Source organism: Otolemur garnettii, unplaced genomic scaffold (genome assembly GCF_000181295.1).
Source record: "Otolemur garnettii isolate 467f Iridium unplaced genomic scaffold, OtoGar3 scaffold00007, whole genome shotgun sequence".
NCBI lineage: Eukaryota > Metazoa > Chordata > Mammalia > Primates > Galagidae > Otolemur > Otolemur garnettii.
The window spans coordinates 16,542,916-16,562,176 of record NW_003852402.1 but is presented as its reverse complement, the minus strand read 5'-3'; the positions used below and the strand labels follow the sequence as shown (position 1 = coordinate 16,562,176).

General features: G+C 38.5%; 1 protein-coding gene across 1 annotated transcript in view; it reads right to left on the bottom strand.

Annotated features, from left to right (window-relative positions):
• Positions 1 to 19,261, bottom strand: part of ALDH1L2 (aldehyde dehydrogenase 1 family member L2) — a 53,550-nt gene that overhangs the window by 4,289 nt on the left and 30,000 nt on the right. Inside the window, exons 12-21 of the mRNA XM_003783286.2 lie at positions 18,840 to 18,967; positions 16,911 to 17,061; positions 16,267 to 16,337; positions 16,077 to 16,182; positions 12,116 to 12,203; positions 11,551 to 11,644; positions 10,294 to 10,393; positions 7,089 to 7,187; positions 4,497 to 4,662; positions 1,026 to 1,131 (exon numbers count right to left, since the gene is read on the bottom strand). Coding sequence (XP_003783334.1) covers positions 1,026 to 1,131; positions 4,497 to 4,662; positions 7,089 to 7,187; positions 10,294 to 10,393; positions 11,551 to 11,644; positions 12,116 to 12,203; positions 16,077 to 16,182; positions 16,267 to 16,337; positions 16,911 to 17,061; positions 18,840 to 18,967 — 1,109 coding nt within the window. The remainder of the gene's footprint in view (positions 1 to 1,025; positions 1,132 to 4,496; positions 4,663 to 7,088; positions 7,188 to 10,293; positions 10,394 to 11,550; positions 11,645 to 12,115; positions 12,204 to 16,076; positions 16,183 to 16,266; positions 16,338 to 16,910; positions 17,062 to 18,839; positions 18,968 to 19,261) is intronic.

Sequence of the window (19,261 nt, the reverse complement as noted above, 5' to 3'; positions counted from 1 at the left end):
TGGATAATTGTGAATAAACCTTATTCACTTAAGCTTTGGGCCCACCAAATTCTCTTACAAGATGTCTATCAAAGACCAATAAGTCCTTGTGAAGTCTGAATTCTGGGTCTTTTTTTCAACTTCTCATTGGTTGAACTAAACCTAAAGGCATTCTGAAGAATTTTGTGCACTATACCAGCAGCTTCTGTTGCATTAATACTGTTTGATGAGCTCAGTTACCACCTAGTTTTCCTTGCTATGCTGAAAACTTGAGGAAGTTTCATGTAGTATAATATACCAGTGGGTCATTTGCAATTGCTTACATTGTGAGGGTGAACAATTCTATGAGAAGCTGAGTCTCAAGCTTTTGGGGGCATAATATTTTGTGATAACAACACCCTCTTTGTTTGGGAAACAAAGACATCACAGATGCCTTCTCTAGGAATATAATTTGAAAACTGGTTGTGTGTGTGTGTGTTTTGGGGGTTTTTTTGACACAGATCCTCACTGTGTCACTCTCAGTAGAGTACTATGGCATCACAGTTCACAGCAACTTCAAACTCTTGGGCTTAAGCACTTCTTTTGCCTCAGCCTCCTGAGTAGCTGGGACTACAGGTGCCCGCCACAATGCCCAGCTATTTTTTTGTTGCAATTGTCATTGTTTAGCTGGCCTGGGTGGGGTTCGAACCCACCAACCTCCATGTATGTGGCCAGCGCCCTAACCACCGAGCTACCTATGCCAAGCCTGTGTTTTTTTTTTTAGTTATTTACCTTGTTTCACAGCCATTTCAAATGTCCACTGTACATAAACTAAAATTTAATCAGCCTAAATTCCATTCTTGTTGGCCATTAATTAAAGCTGAGTAGCAAAAATATATTGTGATCTATAATGGTTAGCAAGATCATACTCTTCTATTTATTTGTTAATTATTCTTATGGTAGAAAATTACATGTTCATTAATTTTGTGTTCTGTCTATAACATAATTACAGAAAAGAAAAACTTATTTATACAAAACCTAAGTTACTTTATGTCTAAAGGACATACCCATTTGGGAATTTAGAAATCACCATAATGGGCCCGAAGGATTCCTCTTTGGCCAGGTACATGTGGTCTTCCACATCTGTGAACACAGTTGGTTCCATAAAAAAGCCTTTTTGGGGGGGAGTAAAAAAAAGAAAAGAATGTCAATTACAGGTTAAATTATTTTCAATTAATAGCTCTTCACTTAACTACATTATGGATGATTTGTTTTTCTTTCTTTCTGGCCCCATAGAAATACAAAGAGTTTCATTTCTGTTTGGTGTGGGCATTCCTTATTTTTTAATTCTTCTTATTATTTATTCTTACTCTTATTTTTAATGTCTTTATTATGAAAATTTCAAACATACGTAAAAGTAGAGAAAACAGTACAATGAATAATAAAGTAAACATCCATATTTTGCTATATGTATTTTTTTCCTATTTAAATATATTTTTTATATTTTTTTAAAGTGTTTTTTTTTTTTTTTTTTTTGCAGTTTTTGGCTGGGGCTAGGTTTGAACCTGCCACCTCTGGTATATGGGGCCTGCACCCTACTCCTTTGAGCCACAGGCACTGTCCCCTATTTAAATATTTTAAAGCAAATTCCAGATCATAATTTTCACTTTCAAGTATTTTAATACAGTTCTGTAAAAAGAGACATTTTCTTACATAACCACAATACTCTATAATATCACACTTAACAAAGCTAATGCTGAGTCTTTATTCATGGTTTATATTTCATTTTCTCTCATTATCTAGAAATTATCATTTTTACAGGTCATTTGTTTGATTTAGGATTCAAATGAGTTCTACACATTGTATTTGGTTATACGGTCTCATCTCATAAATGTGTTTTAATCTAGAATATTTTGTCCTTTTGCTATCCCCATTATTTTTTTTTTAACGTCATCATCACGTTAAAGAGACTGGGTCAGTTCATTTTTTTTTTTTTTTTTCAGGAGTTGCAAAATCTGGTTTAATTCTGATTTGGGGAAGGGAGCACATTGTGAACAGACATATGCGTGGGAACCTAATCGATACTAGACAAATAATGGATTAGTTTACAATTTAATAAGATAACCACACATTTAAAGGCTCAAATCGAGTCCAACAGCTGTAAATACAATTCTACATTTGGCTCAAGTGGCTATTGAATATCAGTTCTTGTGTAGAATATCTAACCTTGGCTCGGCGCCTATAGCTCAACCGGCTAGGGAGCCAGCCACGTACACCTAAGGTGGCGGGTTCGAATCCCCAGCCTGGACCCGCCAAAACAACAATGACTGCTGCAACCAAAAAATAGCCGGGCGTTGTGGCGGGCGCCTGTGGTACCAGCTACTTGGGAGGCAGAGGCAGGAGACTCGCTTGAGCCCAGGAGTTGGAGGTTGCTGTGAGCTGTAATGCCATGGTACTCTACCCAGGGGGACAGCTTGAGGCTCTGTCTCAAAATAAAATAAAATAAAATAAAATAAAATAAAATAAAATAAAATAAAATAAAAAGAATATCTAACCTTTTAGATTTTTCCTTTGGGTGATATCTCCCTATCCCTTATAATTTTTTGTATTTTTTTATTGTGGTAAAATATAAATAGCATAAAATTTTCCATCTTAACCATTTTTCAGTGTACAGCCCAGTGTTATGAAATTTATTCATAACGTGCAACCTTCACCATCTATCTCCATAACTCTTTTCAGCTTCTAAAACTGAAACTCTGTGGGCCTGGATTCAGTGGCTCATGCCTGTAATTCCAGCATTCTGGGAGGCTGAGGCAGGTGGACTGCCTGAGCTCAGGAGTTTGAGACAAACCTGAGCAAGAATGGGACCCTGTCTCTACTAAAAATAGAAAAATTATCAGGGCATTGTGGCAGGTACCTGTAGAGGATTGCTTGAGCCCAAGAGTTTGAGGTTGCTGTGAGCTATGACAACATGGCACTCTACCCAGGGCAACAGAGACTCTATCTCAAAACAAAACAAAACAAACCCCAAAAAACAAAAACAGAAACTCTTTCTGTTAAAAAATAACTTCCTTTCCTCCCTCCCCTCTTTCTTTCTTTCTTTCCTTCCTTTCCTTTTTTCCTTTCATTTCTTCTTTTTTTCTCTCTTTGTCGCCCAAGCTGGAGTGCAGTGGCATAATCACAGCTCACTGCAGCTTCAAACTCCTCCGCTCAAGCAACCCTCCTGCTTCAGCCTCCCAAGTAGCTCCCAATACACCATCATGCCTAGCTGATTTTTTATTTCTTAATTTTTTAGAGATAAGGGTCTCCTGCCTTAGCCTCCCAAGTAGCTCCCGATACCCCACCATGCTAGCTGATTTTTTGTTATTTTTTTAGAGATAAGGGTCTCTACGTTGCCAAGGCTGGTTCCAAAATCCTGGCCCCAAGTGATGCTCCCACCTTGGCCTACCAAAGCACTGGAATTGCAAGAGTGAGCCACTGCACCCAGCCTGTATTTCTTATAAATGAAGGGTTGGCCTAAAGATGTGATTAGACTCAGCTTGCGATGTTTTGGCAGCAGTACTTCATAGTTGATATGTGTATTACACATTTCATCCCATCAGAAGACACATAATATCCAGCCATCCCTCCTTCACTGATGCTAAGATTGACCAGTGATTTCAGGTGGTGCTGACCTGACCTCTCCATTGTAAATTTTTGTATTTCCCCTTGTGACTTGCAAGCAACTTCAGGCATGATACTTTGGCACCTTGCAAATACCAGATCACCATCAACCTTTCATCTTATAACCTCAGCCTCTTTTGATGATCATGGCTTGAACCAATTATTTTATCAATTAGGAGATGTAAAATGGTGATTTTCTTTTATCCTATCACTTCTTTTTTACATTAATTAGCAGAAATTCTTCTGTAAAAAAATGTCTGCTTTATTGGCTACTCAATTACATAGAAATTCAGTTCATACAGGAAACACAGGATAAATGTTGAATTTTTTTCTTATGATTACTGATGTTCAGAGTAAAGTGTTGGCGTGTAATCTAACCACAACAGTGAAAAATTAATTTTTGCAGGTTTTCTCTCTATCCTTGTCAGCATCATAACACTGAGACCAACACATACTGGTCCTGCTGTAGACAACAGAAACAAACTCTTCCTGGGCTATGTTGGCTGAGATTCAATCTCACAGGTACCAAGAATCAAGACCACCAGGCCCTAGTAACACAGTTATCTATTACACTTTCCTGCACAGCTAAGGGCTTCTCACATCCATTTTATTATTTGATTTCCACAGCCTCATATACCAGGGTGTGTCCACTGCATCTCATTTTATAAAGGAAGAAATTGAGGCTCAGAAAAATTGTGCTGTCCAAGGTGCCACAGCTTATAAGGGATCAAATGAGATGTAGAACTTAGTTCTGACTGCATTATAAATGCCACTGCTGACTCTTGAGGTAAGAGAGTCCAGGATGAAAACCATTACCATCCAGTCCAAGTGCAGAAGGCAGGTGCCTGGTAAATCCCCCACAAAGGTGAACTTACCTGGCCTTTGGACTTGCCTTCCTCCGTACACCAAGGTGGCTCCCTCCTTCACTCCAGCTTCACAGTATTGTAGCAGCTTTTCCAAATGGGCCTTATGATTTTGGGGCCCATGATCGGTAGATCTGTCAAGCGGGTCACCAATTTTCATCTTTTTAATTTCTTCCACCTGCATGTTACCCAGTCCACAAAACCATAATTCACTGTTAGTAACAATCATGGGTACCCTTGACTGAGTTTCTTCTGTGGTGGGTGTCGTACTAAACTATTCATGAATGTGTTGTCATTTAGTCTTCACAGCAGCACTGGAAGTTGGCATTTATTATTTCCCTTTTATAAGAGAAAAAACTTGAGTCCTAGAGAGGTTGTGTTTTACCCAAGCACATACAACCATGGAATGCTGAAGACTTTTCCCATTTGAAATCTCAAGTTTCTAACCACTGTCTTCTAACAGAACATAAACTACAGATGCTGATCTGAAAAGTATCCTCAATGTGAATCCATTAAAAAGAGCAAAGTGATATTCTGAAATTTTCATAAATAGTGCATCTTATACTCTTTCTAAAATGGCCACATTGTTAGGCTGGGCACGGTGGCTCACACCTATAATCCTAGCACTCTGGGGGGATTGCATGAGCTTAGGAGTTTGAGACCAGTCTGAACAAGAGCAAGACCCCATCTCTAAAAACAGCCAGGCACTGTAGTGGGCATCTGTAGTCCCAGCTACTTGGGAAGCTGAGGCCAGAGAATCACTTGAGCCCAAGAGTTCAAGGTTGCTTTGAGCTGTAATGCCATGGCACTCTACCAAGCACAACAACGTGAGACTCTGTCTCAAAAAATAAATAATAAATAAAACGTTCATAATATTATCTATTTTTTTTTTTGCCTCCCCCACTGTGGGAGGGGCACGTGAAATTCTCATGATACAGCCATGCCAGAGGAGTCACTAAAACATTCTGGTGAAAAACAATCTTTATCACACAGCGCTCATCACTATGTCTTTGTCATTGCCTCCTGTGTTCCTCGGTGATCTTAATCTATTTCTGGATTTTCTAAAGTTAAATCTAGTTCTTGTAAGAAGAAAGAATGGAGTTATCATGACCCAGCAGGGCCATGAATTTGAATTTAGGCCTGGCAGTAATCTCTCAGGGCCCTGCACACAGTCTTGTGCTGGGCGAGTAGCTCTGGGTGGGCAGGGACCACGTCTGTCTGGTTTATCTTGTATTCTCAGGACCCAGTGTTTGGTCTATGTAGGCACTCAAGAAATAGCTGTTGAATGAATGAATGAATACCCATAGCATGTATGCAAAACATGCTTGTTGACTTGATATGACAAATTCCTAACATTTCTGGTCCCAGCATCTGAAATGTCAACAAGTTGTAGCTCATTCTTGATAGCCCATGACATATAACATCATAAATTGTATTTTATTCAGACACAAGAGTGAATTATACTGTGATGTTCAGGAGACAGGTACTGCCCACTTGACTGCCCACCAGCTGCCTTTCTGTATGACTTCCTTTTATCCACTTTCATGAGAAAAGAATACCTTCACTTTTTTGGTTGGATGGGGTGTAGGGAATTGGCTCTGGGGAGAAAAAGCTGGGTGCTCATTTTGCAAATATAAGCAAACTCTGAATTACTATCACCTTCATCATGACATAATGTAGTATCATTTGGAGTCTATGTTAGCTACAGAATTCATCCTAATAATCTTACAAATGACTTTTAGTCCCATATTTATGGAATCCTGATCCATGTACAGGGCCTTATTTGTCTACTTAGTTATTTTAATGGAAGAAATCATACGCTATTCCATTAACTATGAATTAGGAATTTGTAAGAATCTAGAGGGGTACCTCTCAGAGTCAATTTAGAGATTTATAGAGGCGTATGTCTCACAAGTGTCAAGGATCTAGTATACTAGAGATGCACAGTGAAATAGAGGTAATAACAGCAATTAAGTATACTTTATCAGGCTTTCAAAGAAACCTAAAATTTCTTACTATGAAAAATTATAAACACATAATAGTAGAAAAATAATATAATGACACTCCACCTACTTATCACCCATTTTCAACACTAACTACCAACTCTGGGCAATTTATTCCCTTCTTCACTTCCTGTCTTTCTGGGTTTTTTTTTTTTTTTTAACAGACAGAGTCTCACTTTGTCACCCTCAGTAGAGTGCTGTGGCATCACAGCTCACAGCAATCTCCAGCTCCTGGGCTTAGGTGATTCTCTTACCTCAGCCTCCTGAGTAGCGGGGACCACAGGTGCCTGCCACAACACTCAGCTATTTTTTGTTGCAGTTTGGCTGGGGTTGGGTTTGATACATCAGCCTTGGTATATGGGGCTGGCACCCTACTCACTGAGCCACAGTCGCTGTCTCTTCCTGGGTTGTTTTGAAGAAAATTCTAGACATCATTATATAATCTGTAAATATGTCAGCATGTAGCTATAAAAAATAAGGACTTTTTAAAAACACTGTTATATTGTTATCACCCCTAAAAATTCATTAATGATCCTAGAAGTATTTTTTAAATAAAAGCAATTTCAATACAACTCATAGAGCAAATCTGAAGGTGCCTCACCACTCTCGTCACAAATTCATCGTGGATAGATTCTTCCACAAACAACCGCCCAGCTGCGATACAGTTCTCTCCTTTGTTGAAAAATACTGCTCCCATGCCCTTCAGTAGCAGAAGACAAAATATTGCAAATGTTATTTGAGAAGTCAAGATTGTCATAAAATTGTACACACAGTGAATTAGGTGTTACTGGAAGCCAAGCAGACAACATAGAGAAGTCATCAATAGTCCTCTTGGCCTTGTTGGTGATGTGAGGAGCTGGAGATATTCAATTTTGATTTAGCATGTTTTTAGGAATTTTTGTTCCCCCCTTTCCCCTGGTATTCCATGAGCACTTTACCAATATGTGTGCAATAATAAAGGTAGAACCTTCAGGGCAAATTTTGTGTTGCAAAAAAGAAAAAAATCTAGATTTTCTATAAATTTAAGTGTAATAACTTGTATATTAAGTTTTGCTTTAAAATCTCTACATTAGCTTATACAAGTCACAAATGTTTAGAAAGCTTCCCTAACCCCTAACTCATGAAAATAATTATCTGTTTTTCAAGGAGGACTTTGAAAAAAGGAGTTTGAAATGAAGGTACTCAAAAATGACAAATGAGGGGGACAAGAGAGCAGGGAGAAAGGAAGATGGAGAGAGATGGGTGTGCTTCCGCTTAACGGGCACAATGTTAGGGTGTATGGCACACTTCTTGGGGGCAGGACATAATTATAAGAGGGACTTTACCTAATAAATGCAAACACTGTAACCTAATTCTTTGTGTCCTCTAATTAACCTGAAACAACAACAACAAAAGATAGAATTCCTCTACTAGGTATATATCCAGAAGACCAAAAATCATACTACAGCAAAGATATTTGTACCAGAATGTTTATTGCAGCCCAATTCATAATTGCTAGGTCACAGAAGAAGCCCAAGTGCTCATCAATCCATGAATGGATCAATAAATGGTGGTATATGTACACCATGGAATACTATGCAGTCCTAAAGAAGGACAGAGACTTTACCTCCTTCTTGTTTACATGGATGGAGCTGGAAAATATTCTTCTTAGAGAAGTATCTCAAGAATGGAAGAAAAAGTATCCAATGTACTCAGCCCTACTATGAAACTAACTTATAGCTTTCATAGGAAAGCTATAACTCAATTATAGTCTAAGAATATGGGGAAAGGGGAGAAGGAGGGGAGGGGAGAGGGGGAGGATGGGTGGAGGGAGGGTGATTGGTGGGATCACATCTATGGTTCATCTTATAAGGGTACATGTGAATATTTCTAAATGTAGAATATAAATGTCTTAACGTAATAACTAAGAAAATGACATGAAGGCTATGTTAACCTTTTTGATGAAAATATTTCAAATTGTATATAAAAACAGCACACTTTACCCCATGACTGTATTAATGCACACAGCTATGATTTAATAATAAAAAAGTACACCAAAAACAGTAAAAAAAAATCCAACCTTAAAAAAATTAAAACTGTTCAAATGTTAAGAAATAGACTCAACCTAAAAAAAAATGACAGATTTGGAAGACAGATGGATTTTGTATATCTCCCCTTTCTAAATGCAGTTCTAATTTACCTCTAGGAAACCTCCTTGGACTGGGTAAAAAATATAACAGATGCTTGGAAATAATACATTTTTCCTATATGTGCATCTTTAAACCTCTCAAGATTATGTTGACTATCTTGGATTTGGGGTTCTTATATGATGCAAACTAGGACTCTTTAAGGTTATAATATCCTGCAAAGTCCAGCGTGGCTAATATTAAACTCACTATTTGTGAATATCCAACTTTAGGGAAAGGGAGAGAATGATTTCTTATACTTACACTGAGATTTTCTCCTTTCTGACAATTATTTCATCCTTAGCCATCTTTATTCATTCCTTCTTATTCATGTTACACAATCAAGAGTGTGAGATGCATAGTGAAGACTTAAGTTCAGCTGGGTGCCTTCTAAAACATTAACAGACTCTGGTATGGGAGGGAAAAATCCCTCTTCCACTTATTTTTTTTCCCCAGTCTTCTTTTTTGAAGGCTCTGGAAGGCTCTCAGGAACCCAGACATCCAGGGGAGTCCTAATCCCTGATGTCAGTCCAGTACCCCCAACCACTGTCTGCCACTGAAACCTCCAGATGGGCTACCCAACAGGCCTGGTGGCAGAGTGTTTGGTCCTTCCTCACTCCCAAGCCACTCCATTCTCCTACAGGCCTTTGCATGGTGAGCTCTGCCTGTGGGCACTCACCCAAATTACAGTTTGGGGGAATGGGGAACAGATTCTTCTTAGTGCGCAGAACAGAGGATTGCATAGAACAGAAGACCATTACAGGGGTTCTAACCTTTTCTGGAACTACAAGAATTATAAGAAATTGTACAGGTGTGTCCAACTTTTTTTTTTTTTCTGCTGCACATTGGAAGAAGAAAAGTTTCTTAGGCCACACGTTAAAAACATACACTAACGAAAGCTAGTGAACAAAATAAAGTCCAGGGGTAATATCTAAAACCTCAGATAAGCAAAGCAGGCCTCAAATAATATGCATGTGGCCCATGGGCTTTAGATTGGACACCCCTTTTGTCAGGACTGGCTCATTTTATGCACCTTAGAAATGAAGAATGAGGATTAGGCCAATGTGGTTTTTTTAAAGTTTTATGTAAAATACGTTTTTATACGTACTTTGAAGTAGTTTGAGACTCACTGGGTACTGCAAAAATAGTCCATGAGTTCCTGTGTACCCTTTACCCAGCTTCCCCCATGATAACATCTTACAAAACCGAACTACATTGCCAAAACCAGGAAATCAATGTTGCCAAATAACATTTTAAATAAGGAACTCTTTGTTGTGTCTAGAAATCTTACTGGAAGCTCAATTTGTAAAACAGGTAAAAGTAGAACTGCTTAGGTTGATGGGATGAGACGTTTGAGGCAGAGGAGAGAGAAGCTAGAAGCCTTTCTAAAATGTCTTTTCAATTTTTTAATATGACTGCTATGATTCATATGCTATTTTTAAAACACTAATGGCAGAAATTACAAGGACACTCCTTTTTAAAAGTAAATGCTCTGCGTATTCCCAAGTCTAAGCATCAAAAGGATGGTTTCTGCTTATCACTGGACAAAACCATATCTCAAGTTAAGGTCTCTGATATAGAAGGTGGTGGAATGTGTTTTAGAAGCAGGCACTTATTCACTTGGATTTGGACCACTCTTACCATTCGCACAGCCTTGTCAAGTTCACAGTCGTGGAATATTATAAGTGGGGACTTGCCACCAAGCTCCAGGGAAACTTTCTTCAAGTTGCTCACAGCACAGCTAGAGGATGATAAATGAGAAATGAGCACTTAGCTTGCCCCTCTCTCTCCTCCCTGCCCCCTTGCCTTTTAACAGTGTCACCATTACACTCAGCATGGAAAACATAACTGAGCCTCAGAAATGGTAAGAACAACTCATTTAAAGACAATAACATGGCTGGTAGGTTGGGTGATGAGCACTTGGGATTCATTATGCTTTTCCATGTGCTTTGTATATATTAGAAAATTTCCATAAGAAAAAGTTTTATTTTTAATTCTGTGGTCAAATAATTAGAGATTCTCTAAGTTAATTCAGATGCTTTAGAGATTTTGGTTACAGAAAGGCCCTGGCAAGGAATTCAATCCCTAACCAGACTACTGGAGCATTGGCAGGGAAAAAATCAAGTTTTAAAAGTATGCTGTTTATTTCCCTGTTCTTACAAAAGTATTCGTATTTAAAACATTTTGAAAATATCCTCCAAAAATGCACATAGAAGGAAAATATCACAAAATTCTACCCCTGGGTTCAGTGACCATTATTTTTGCCATGTTGATATTATTTTGGGGCTATCTGCTACCATAGCTTTTGCTTTGTTTAACATAGTTGAGATCACCCAGTGTATACAATTTTATACTTTATTTTTCTTTCCATTTATAACTTTAACAACACTTTAACAACATTATTAAAATGTTTTCAAGGACATGACTGTACAGTATTCCATTATGTTGACAAACTTTACTGCTTTATTTTGGACATTTGGATTATTTATAGTTTTTTAAAAATACTGCTTTTTGGGGAATCCATTTTAGAAATAATTCATATTTATTACATACAATCTATAAATTTGTCACTTATATATCTTTTCAGTTTTTTGCTTATGCTCCAAAAACAATTTTTGGAACATAAGCTTTAGTACAGAAACTCTTTTGTCCTGGATTGTTAAAGCAACCAGTGGGGTGTAGAATTTTCATAAAGACCTGATTTTATTGACTGTGGGCTTTAATGCTTTAAAAAGTATTTTATTGCATTCAAATATTTCAGTACCCAGCAGTGGTAAGTATATTACTCTTCTGAATTTGATGTGGTTTTTCTTACTCCAAAAGTGCCCTATTTAAACAAAAACAGAAAGCTGAGTTAACAGGATCTGTAGCAGACTGACATACTAAAACCAATTATACCTCTTCATGATCTGTTTGCCAATAGGAGTGGAACCAGTGAAACCAAGTTTGCGGATGTCAGGATGTTCAGAAAGGCGTTGTCCTGCTATGCTGCCTGCAGAATCAGGGAGCAAAACATGAATTAAAACGCTACTCAAGTAATATGGAGGATGGCTTTGAAGTCACCAACATAGATTTCTAAGCTCTCATGGAAACCTTAGTTTTACATTTTCTGTATTAATTGCAAACTGACAAGAATCTAAAATAATGTCCTCTGTGCAATTGTCAGACCCCCAACATAACGATGAGTAAGCCTTGGTTTTTAGCTTCCAAAGTCACTTTTGAAAATTGAAATGGACTACCTTAGGGTAGTTTAAAATGTTGTACAATCCTCCTGCCCAGTGCCATTCACACCACCGTGTCCCCACTTTGACACATGGTGACAGTTCATCTTTAACAATGTGGTAAACGGTATTTAGTTGGAGTATAGTTATAATTCAGGACAAGTCTCTGGTAGGAAAACAGCCACTCAGCTACCCCAGTACCATTCATCAGTTATAGCAAAGTTGGTCATCAAATGGCTTACCTGAGCCTGGAATGATGTTGATTACCCCCTTTGGAAAGCCTGCTTTCACGGAGAGCTCTGCAAACTTCAAAGCAGTCAAGGGTGTGACCTGAACAGAAGCAGACAGCAATGACCTTCTTCAGACTCTGTCTTCCTTTAGACCAGTACTTGGTTTTCCCTTGATGTTTGTACTAGAGCTCACATTATTTTTCTTTTATGTACTTTTTTATTTTTATAATTTCAGGCACTTAGCGAAGTTGCAAAAATAATAATTCCTTATATACCCTTCACCCAGATTCCTCAAATGTTAACATTTCACTAAATTTGCTTTATCTATCTATACATATTTTTTGGAACTATTTAAGATATATAAATCTCAATTACCTCTGTGTATTTCCATGTGCACTTTGTAAAAGCAAGAAATTATTTTACATAATCACAGTACATTATCAAAATCAGGAAATTAAAAACTGACAGAATATTCAATATAGATCTTATTCAAATTTCACCAAATTATCCCAAAGTCATTTATAGCAAAAGAAAGTCCAAGGTCAAAAAAAAAAAAAAGAAAAAGAAAAAGAAAGTCCAAGGTCATTCATTACATTTAGTTATATCTGTAGTTTCCATTAATCTGGGAGAGCTTGAGTTTTCTTTTATATTTCATTACACTGACATTTTTGAAGAGTACAGGCCAATTATTTTGTACAATGCCCCTTTGTTTGAGTTTGTCTAATATTTCCTCATGATCAGATTCAGGTTCTGCACTTTTGGCAACAATATCCCTGGGTGATGCTGAGTTTCCAGGACCTTCCGACCAGGAGGCACATACCATGGAATAGTCCCAACACCAGAAACATTAGCTTTGATCATTAAGTGTGATCTGCCCACTTCCATCACTGTAAGTTACTATTGTATACACTATGATTAGTAAATATTTTTAGAGAGATACTCCTCAAACTTTCATCCACTGGTTTTTGTATCTGTTGATAATTCCTCCCTGAACCAGTTATTAATATGGTGGTCGCGAATGGTGATTTTCTGATTCTATCATTCCTTTTACCTGTATTAATTGCCTCTTCCCTATAAGAGTTTTCCCTTTAATTTATTAGTTAGTTAATATCAGTGAGAACTCATGTATTCTTTCTCTGTTTGGTGGGATATAATCTTTTAGTGCTGTTACTGATTTTGAGGTTTAAATCATTCCAGCTTTGGCTGTGGGAGCCCCTTCATTATGGCTTCCAGGTTGTTGTAACATGTGCCCGTGACTCTGGGAGCATTTCCTTGAGTTTGGCCCAACATGACGTTCCAGGCTCATCTTATGTTTCCCCTGTTCCAGCCACTTCTCCAAAGAGCCTGGGTTTCTTCTTTTTATTATTATTTCATATTAATACGAGGGAACAAATGTTTAAGTTACATTATTTTCATTTCTAAGGTAAAGTTCAAGTTGTAGTTGAGCCCTTCACCCAGGGGTTGTACTGAACACCCTCACATTGTGCACATTAGGTGAGATGCCGCCAATCGCTCCCCCTCCTCCCCTCCCCTCTCCAGCCCAGGTTTCTTTTAGTGGATAATGGTGTTTAGAAGCCAAGACATCTGGACACAACTGAGGCATCACTGCTTCTCAGCCCAGGAAGCAGACACTAAATAGATGAATGTATATACAGTCACACACATGGTGTATGTGTCTATGTATATACTTAACTATCTCTACACGTGTTATATCCATTTATCATTCAGCTATCTAAAGACATTAAAACTCACGAGTTTATACTGATACATCTATCCAATATCTCAAGGTTAATTCTATCCCTCCCTCTTCCTATATTTGCAAGTCTCTTCTCCAAGTGGGAGACATGGCTCCCATTATCCATAATATATTTACTTTTCTGCTTTATCTTACAAGGCAGACAAAGTCATTGGAATGGTTAAGCCATATCCCTAATGAAAAAGAAGCTCACTTTCTAAAGTTCAGTATTTATTGGGTGGTTTTTTGCCTTGTTAGTCCAAAGTTACTTGGGTTTGCATTTCCTTGACCCCTCCAGTGGAGTTATGCTTTTCATTTGTGATATGACTTAATTTGATTTTGGCTGCATTCCATTTTAAGGGTTTGGCCCCATCTGTGTTGACTGTCTTTCTTTTCTTTGTTGCCATTAAACATGGGAAATACACTACCAAAAGTTAGGGCTGTACAAAAGATCTGCTCAGAGAACTGCTGCTCTGCTCTCATGCCATCCCACACCCTCTAGATCAGTCTCCTTACTCTCCGGTTTCTTTTTGTTCAAATGAGCAAATACATATTTTTTTTATTTTCTCTTCTTTCTTACACAAAAAGTGGCATAATATGGGACATAATCTCATTCTACACATGTATTATAGCAGCACAAATCTCAGAAGCAAAATGAAAATACTATTCTCACGCTCTTAAAAACCAACAATGATTAAGTCTTAAGTTAATATCTTGGTAACCTCTAAAAATGGAGTATGCAAGAAGATCCATTCAGGTGTGGAAACAAAATAGTGGAAGCTTTACATATATATTTTAACTCACAAAGCTTTGAAAGAAATTAGCCATTAACTAACATGTATTCTATGGCTGGATAATGGTGCTCTCACCATTCTGAATGAAGGTCTTTTACGGAAGTGAAAAAGTTGATAGGTAATGAATTGTTAAAACTTTCAGAATAGAGACCAAGCTTTCTCCATGACTTATGCATCTCAGAATGCCTACTACAGTGCACTTGACAGAGTAAAGGTGCTCATTTCTTGAGGGCATACTAGTTCCCAGGCATGTATCAGTCATGATATCTTGTCACTGGACAAGATACACAAATGCTCAGCCAGTGATACATTGGCTACTATGTTTTTTTCTTTCTTTCTTTTTTTTTTTTTGAGACAGAGCCTCAAGCTGTCCCCCTGGTTAGAGTGCTGTGGCATTACAGCTCACAGCAACCTCCAACTCCTGGGCTCAAGCGAGTCTCTTGCCTCCGCCTCCCAAGTAGCTGGAACCACAGGCGCCTGCCACAACGCCCGGCTATTTTTTGGTTGCAGCCGTCATTGTTGTTTGGTGGGTCCAGGCTGGGGATTCGAACCTGCCACCTTAGGTGTATGTGGCTGGCGCCTTAGCCGGTTGAGCTATAGGCGCCAAGCCCCATGTTTTTTTCTTGAAAAATTATTGTAGCACTAAAATATTTTTTTTTGAGAAAAACTTAAACTTTCTTTTGTATATTTCTCCCTCATCTTCCATATCTTTACTATATATATATATATATATATATATATATTTACTTATTTATTTTTATTTTTAATTTTTTTTAGACAAAGTCTCATCTCACTCTGTCACCTTGGGTGGAGTGCCATGGCATCACGGCAACCTCAAACTCGTGGGCTGGAGCAATCCTCTTGCCTCAGCCTTCTGAGTAGCTGGCACTATAGGTACCTGCCATGACATCAGCTAGTTTTTCTTAGTAAAGACAGGCTCTTTCTCTTGATCAAGCTGGTCTTAAGCTCCTGAGCTCAAGCAATTTACTCCCTTAGCCTCCCACAGTGATAGGATTATACGCATGAGCCACTGTGCTTGGCGTCTTTACAATATTTTTGATAATTAAGTTTGAATGCCTGTAGAATACTTTTCCTTTTGATGTCTTTATAATTGTCTTAAAAATTCCTTGATAGTTAGGCATTTGGCATTTTGCAAGAATTGAATTGGCATGCAGACACATTTGGTGGGTTTTCTTGATGTACAGTATGCTTGCTTCCACTGTCATAGAAGTTTTAAATTACGGAATTTCCATATGATCATGAATTTGGTTGCTATAAAAATGAGCATTTACTAATATGAAAAGCTGTCCATGATATATGAAAAGATATAATATATAGACCTATTTTCGTGTAAAGACACACTATTTATAAATGTATATCTCTGTTGTAAGGTATAGTATATAAAAGAGGAGGGGCTTCTGCACTTGAGCCTTTGGCCCCTTACCTGTGCTGGCTTGAGCACTAAGGTATTGCCTGCTGCCAAACACGCAGCGCTCTTCCACGCCAACATCATCAAAGGGTAATTCCAGGGAATGATAATGGCACAGACACTGCAAGGGAATGAATTTGACATCTTTAGAGGTCTCAGACTAACATAAATCATGAGTCACTCAAAGACACTCTCCTTATCTCACCCAAGCGGCTCCTTCTTGGTGAAGGTCAGGTTGCGATTTGGACGGGCCTGGTTGATTGGAATTGTAGAACCCTAGAGAATAAAAGAAGTTGATATTTATTTACTTTCCGAAATAGACTCTCACTCTGTTGTCCTAATCTAGAGTGCCGAGGCATCAGCCTAGCTCACAGCAATCTCAAATTCCTGGACTCAAGAGATCTTCCTGCCTCAGTCTCCCAAGTAGCTGGGATTATAGACATCTTCCTGCCTCAGTCTCCCAAGTAGCTGGGATTATAGACACCTGCCACAATGTCCAGCTAATTTTTCTATTTTTAGTAGAGACAAGGTCTTGCTCTTGTTCAGGCTGTTCTCAAACTCCTGAGCTCAAAAGCTCCTTCGGCCTTGTCTACCTAGAGTGTTAGGATTACAGGTCTGAGCCACCATGCCTGGCCTTATTTTACTGATTTAAATTAGCAATTAAGAAAAATTCTTAAATCTCAAAGTATCCATCTGCTGTTCTTCTCTCTTATTTTTCCTTGAGAAGACGGTGTTTGTTACATATTTATGTTTATACATGTCTATGGTTATATCCACCTACATACGAGGTGGATCTGACACAGTGCCTGGTACAATTTTCCTTTCAGAACAAATAAGATTTGCACTTACCTGAATTTTGTCACACCAGCCAGCAAAATATCTGAATGTTTGCACAGACATTCCAATGTGAGTCTTCAGAGCCAAAGTGTAGACAGCCCCTGAGTCGAGGGCTTCAATGGTTGCCAGCTCTTCTTGGTTCTCTTCCAGTAGGTCTGCAAGTCTGTACGGTCAGTGAAAGGAATTCATTCAACAAATATTGATTGAACCCATATTCTACTTACTGCACTATTTTTCTTTTTGTTGAGATAGAGTCTTACTCCATTGCCCTGGGTAGAGTGCTGTCGCATCATAGCTCACAGCACCTCAAACTCTTGGGCTTGAGTGATCCTCTTACCTGAGCCTCCTGAGTAGCTGGGACTACAGTCAGGTACCACCATGCCCAGGTAGTTTTTCTATTTTTAGTAGAGATGGGGTCTCTGCTCAGGTTAGTCTCAAACTCCTGAGCTTAAGCAATCCACCTGCCTCAGCCACCCAGAGTGCTAGGATTACAGATATAAGCCACTGTGCCAGGCCTATACTGCACTATTCTAAGGACTGAGATAATTCAGAGGTGAACACAGATGGACCAGGTTTCTGCCCTTATGGACATCTTGGTCCAACAGGGAAGATAGACATTGAACAAATAATTTCATAAATAATTTGTTTTGGGAGTTAAGGCAGAGGGTATGGGAAGCATGAATAACCTGCCTCATATATGTATAAGAAGTAACACAGCAACTGAACCACACCAACCCAAGGTCAATGATAGAAAACAGTGGAAATATGCATAGTTCCTGAATAACACAGGGATATGTTAGAGTGCAACTCGCTCCTTTTAAGGACCCATGAACACCTGAGGATTTCTGGTTGGCACAGAAACATTTCCAGCACTAACTACAGAGGACAAGATAGAAACAGAGATAGAAAATGAATTGCAAACACCACAATAGATTTCTGCTTGGTTTTCAGTTGCTATGAGAAAATAAGTACAGGACTGAGTGATGACTATGAAATAAAACTAATTTGTGTTTTGTGTTCATCCTCTCCATTTCTTTTCCTTCATTCCTTCAGTGGTTTTCTGAGCTATTTATTCCTTTTGGGCCATTCTAGAGTTGGGCTTGAGAGCCCCCCTTCCCTAAGGTATCTTCCAGAACTTACTCTAAGAGATCTTTTGACAAAGGTAAGATATTTGGTTTTAGGTAAGCAGAAAACTAAACTTATGATTGAATCTAATTACTGCTGGCATACTTAGTTACTGATTTATGATACTCTTCCCAGGCCTCATTGTTTTTCCTCCTTTTTCTTATTCCCTACACATCAAGTAGATGTAAAATTTGTCTTTGAAAACAATAGGGTCATGGATATTCTGAATTTGCTGCTCTATCTCTATTCTCCAGCTTGCTCTGTGACCTTGACCCTGGTGAATGACCTTTATAGACTACATCAGCCTGCTGCCTGGTGAGAGGACATGGGCTACCACAGGAGATTGGCAAACTGGAAGAGAAGTGGTCAGAGAATTCAATCAATCCTCAACTCCGTCACCAATGGGGAGTGGTTCAGCAGCAGCTGTGGCCCTCCGCCAAAGACGATGGGACCATGGCCCTCTCCTACAGCTACAGAGCTTGCTGGCTCCTTCCTGTGTCCCTTCAGACCTTGGAGGAGCAGCAGCTTCCTGCTGTGCTAGCCCTTCCCAGGATGATTTGTTATCCTTTGCTGAATTCCCTTGACCTTGTCCACATCTTTGTAAATAGGCCTTTATTAAACTTAGTTTCCTATTGGGACCTTGACCAATATAAGCAAAACTCAGGAACTCACCTATATAAGATTGTACATGATTCAAGTAACAGTAGGTGTGTTATATCATAGGTGCGTACTAGAGAGTTTTGAAGGAATTTTTGAAATCTTGGCAATGTTAACCCATATCCAAAGGCAGTAGACTTGGTTTTCTAAAAAACATACCTGTACATCAATCTTCCTCTTTCTCTTGCATTCATTCTTCCCCATTCACCATTTTCAAAAGCATCTTTTGCTGCTGCTACTGCTTTATCAACATCCGCCAAAGAAGCATAGGATACTTTGCATATTATCTATTTCAAGGAAGGATAGGGTACATAAAAGATATGTAGGTGGCTCTTGGAATTAATATTATATTAATAGGAAAAATAGAGTATTACCTATAAAATACAAGGAATTCTATGCTAAAATTAACATATCTGGTAATATGGTAAAGAAAAGAAACTATTTTCATATGAAAATGGTGAACTTAGCTTAGCACCAGTAGCACAGTGATTACAGTGTCAGCCACATACACTGAGCCTATGCCAGGCCTGCTAAACAACAATGACAACTGCAACCAAAAAATAGCTGAGTGTTGTGGCAGG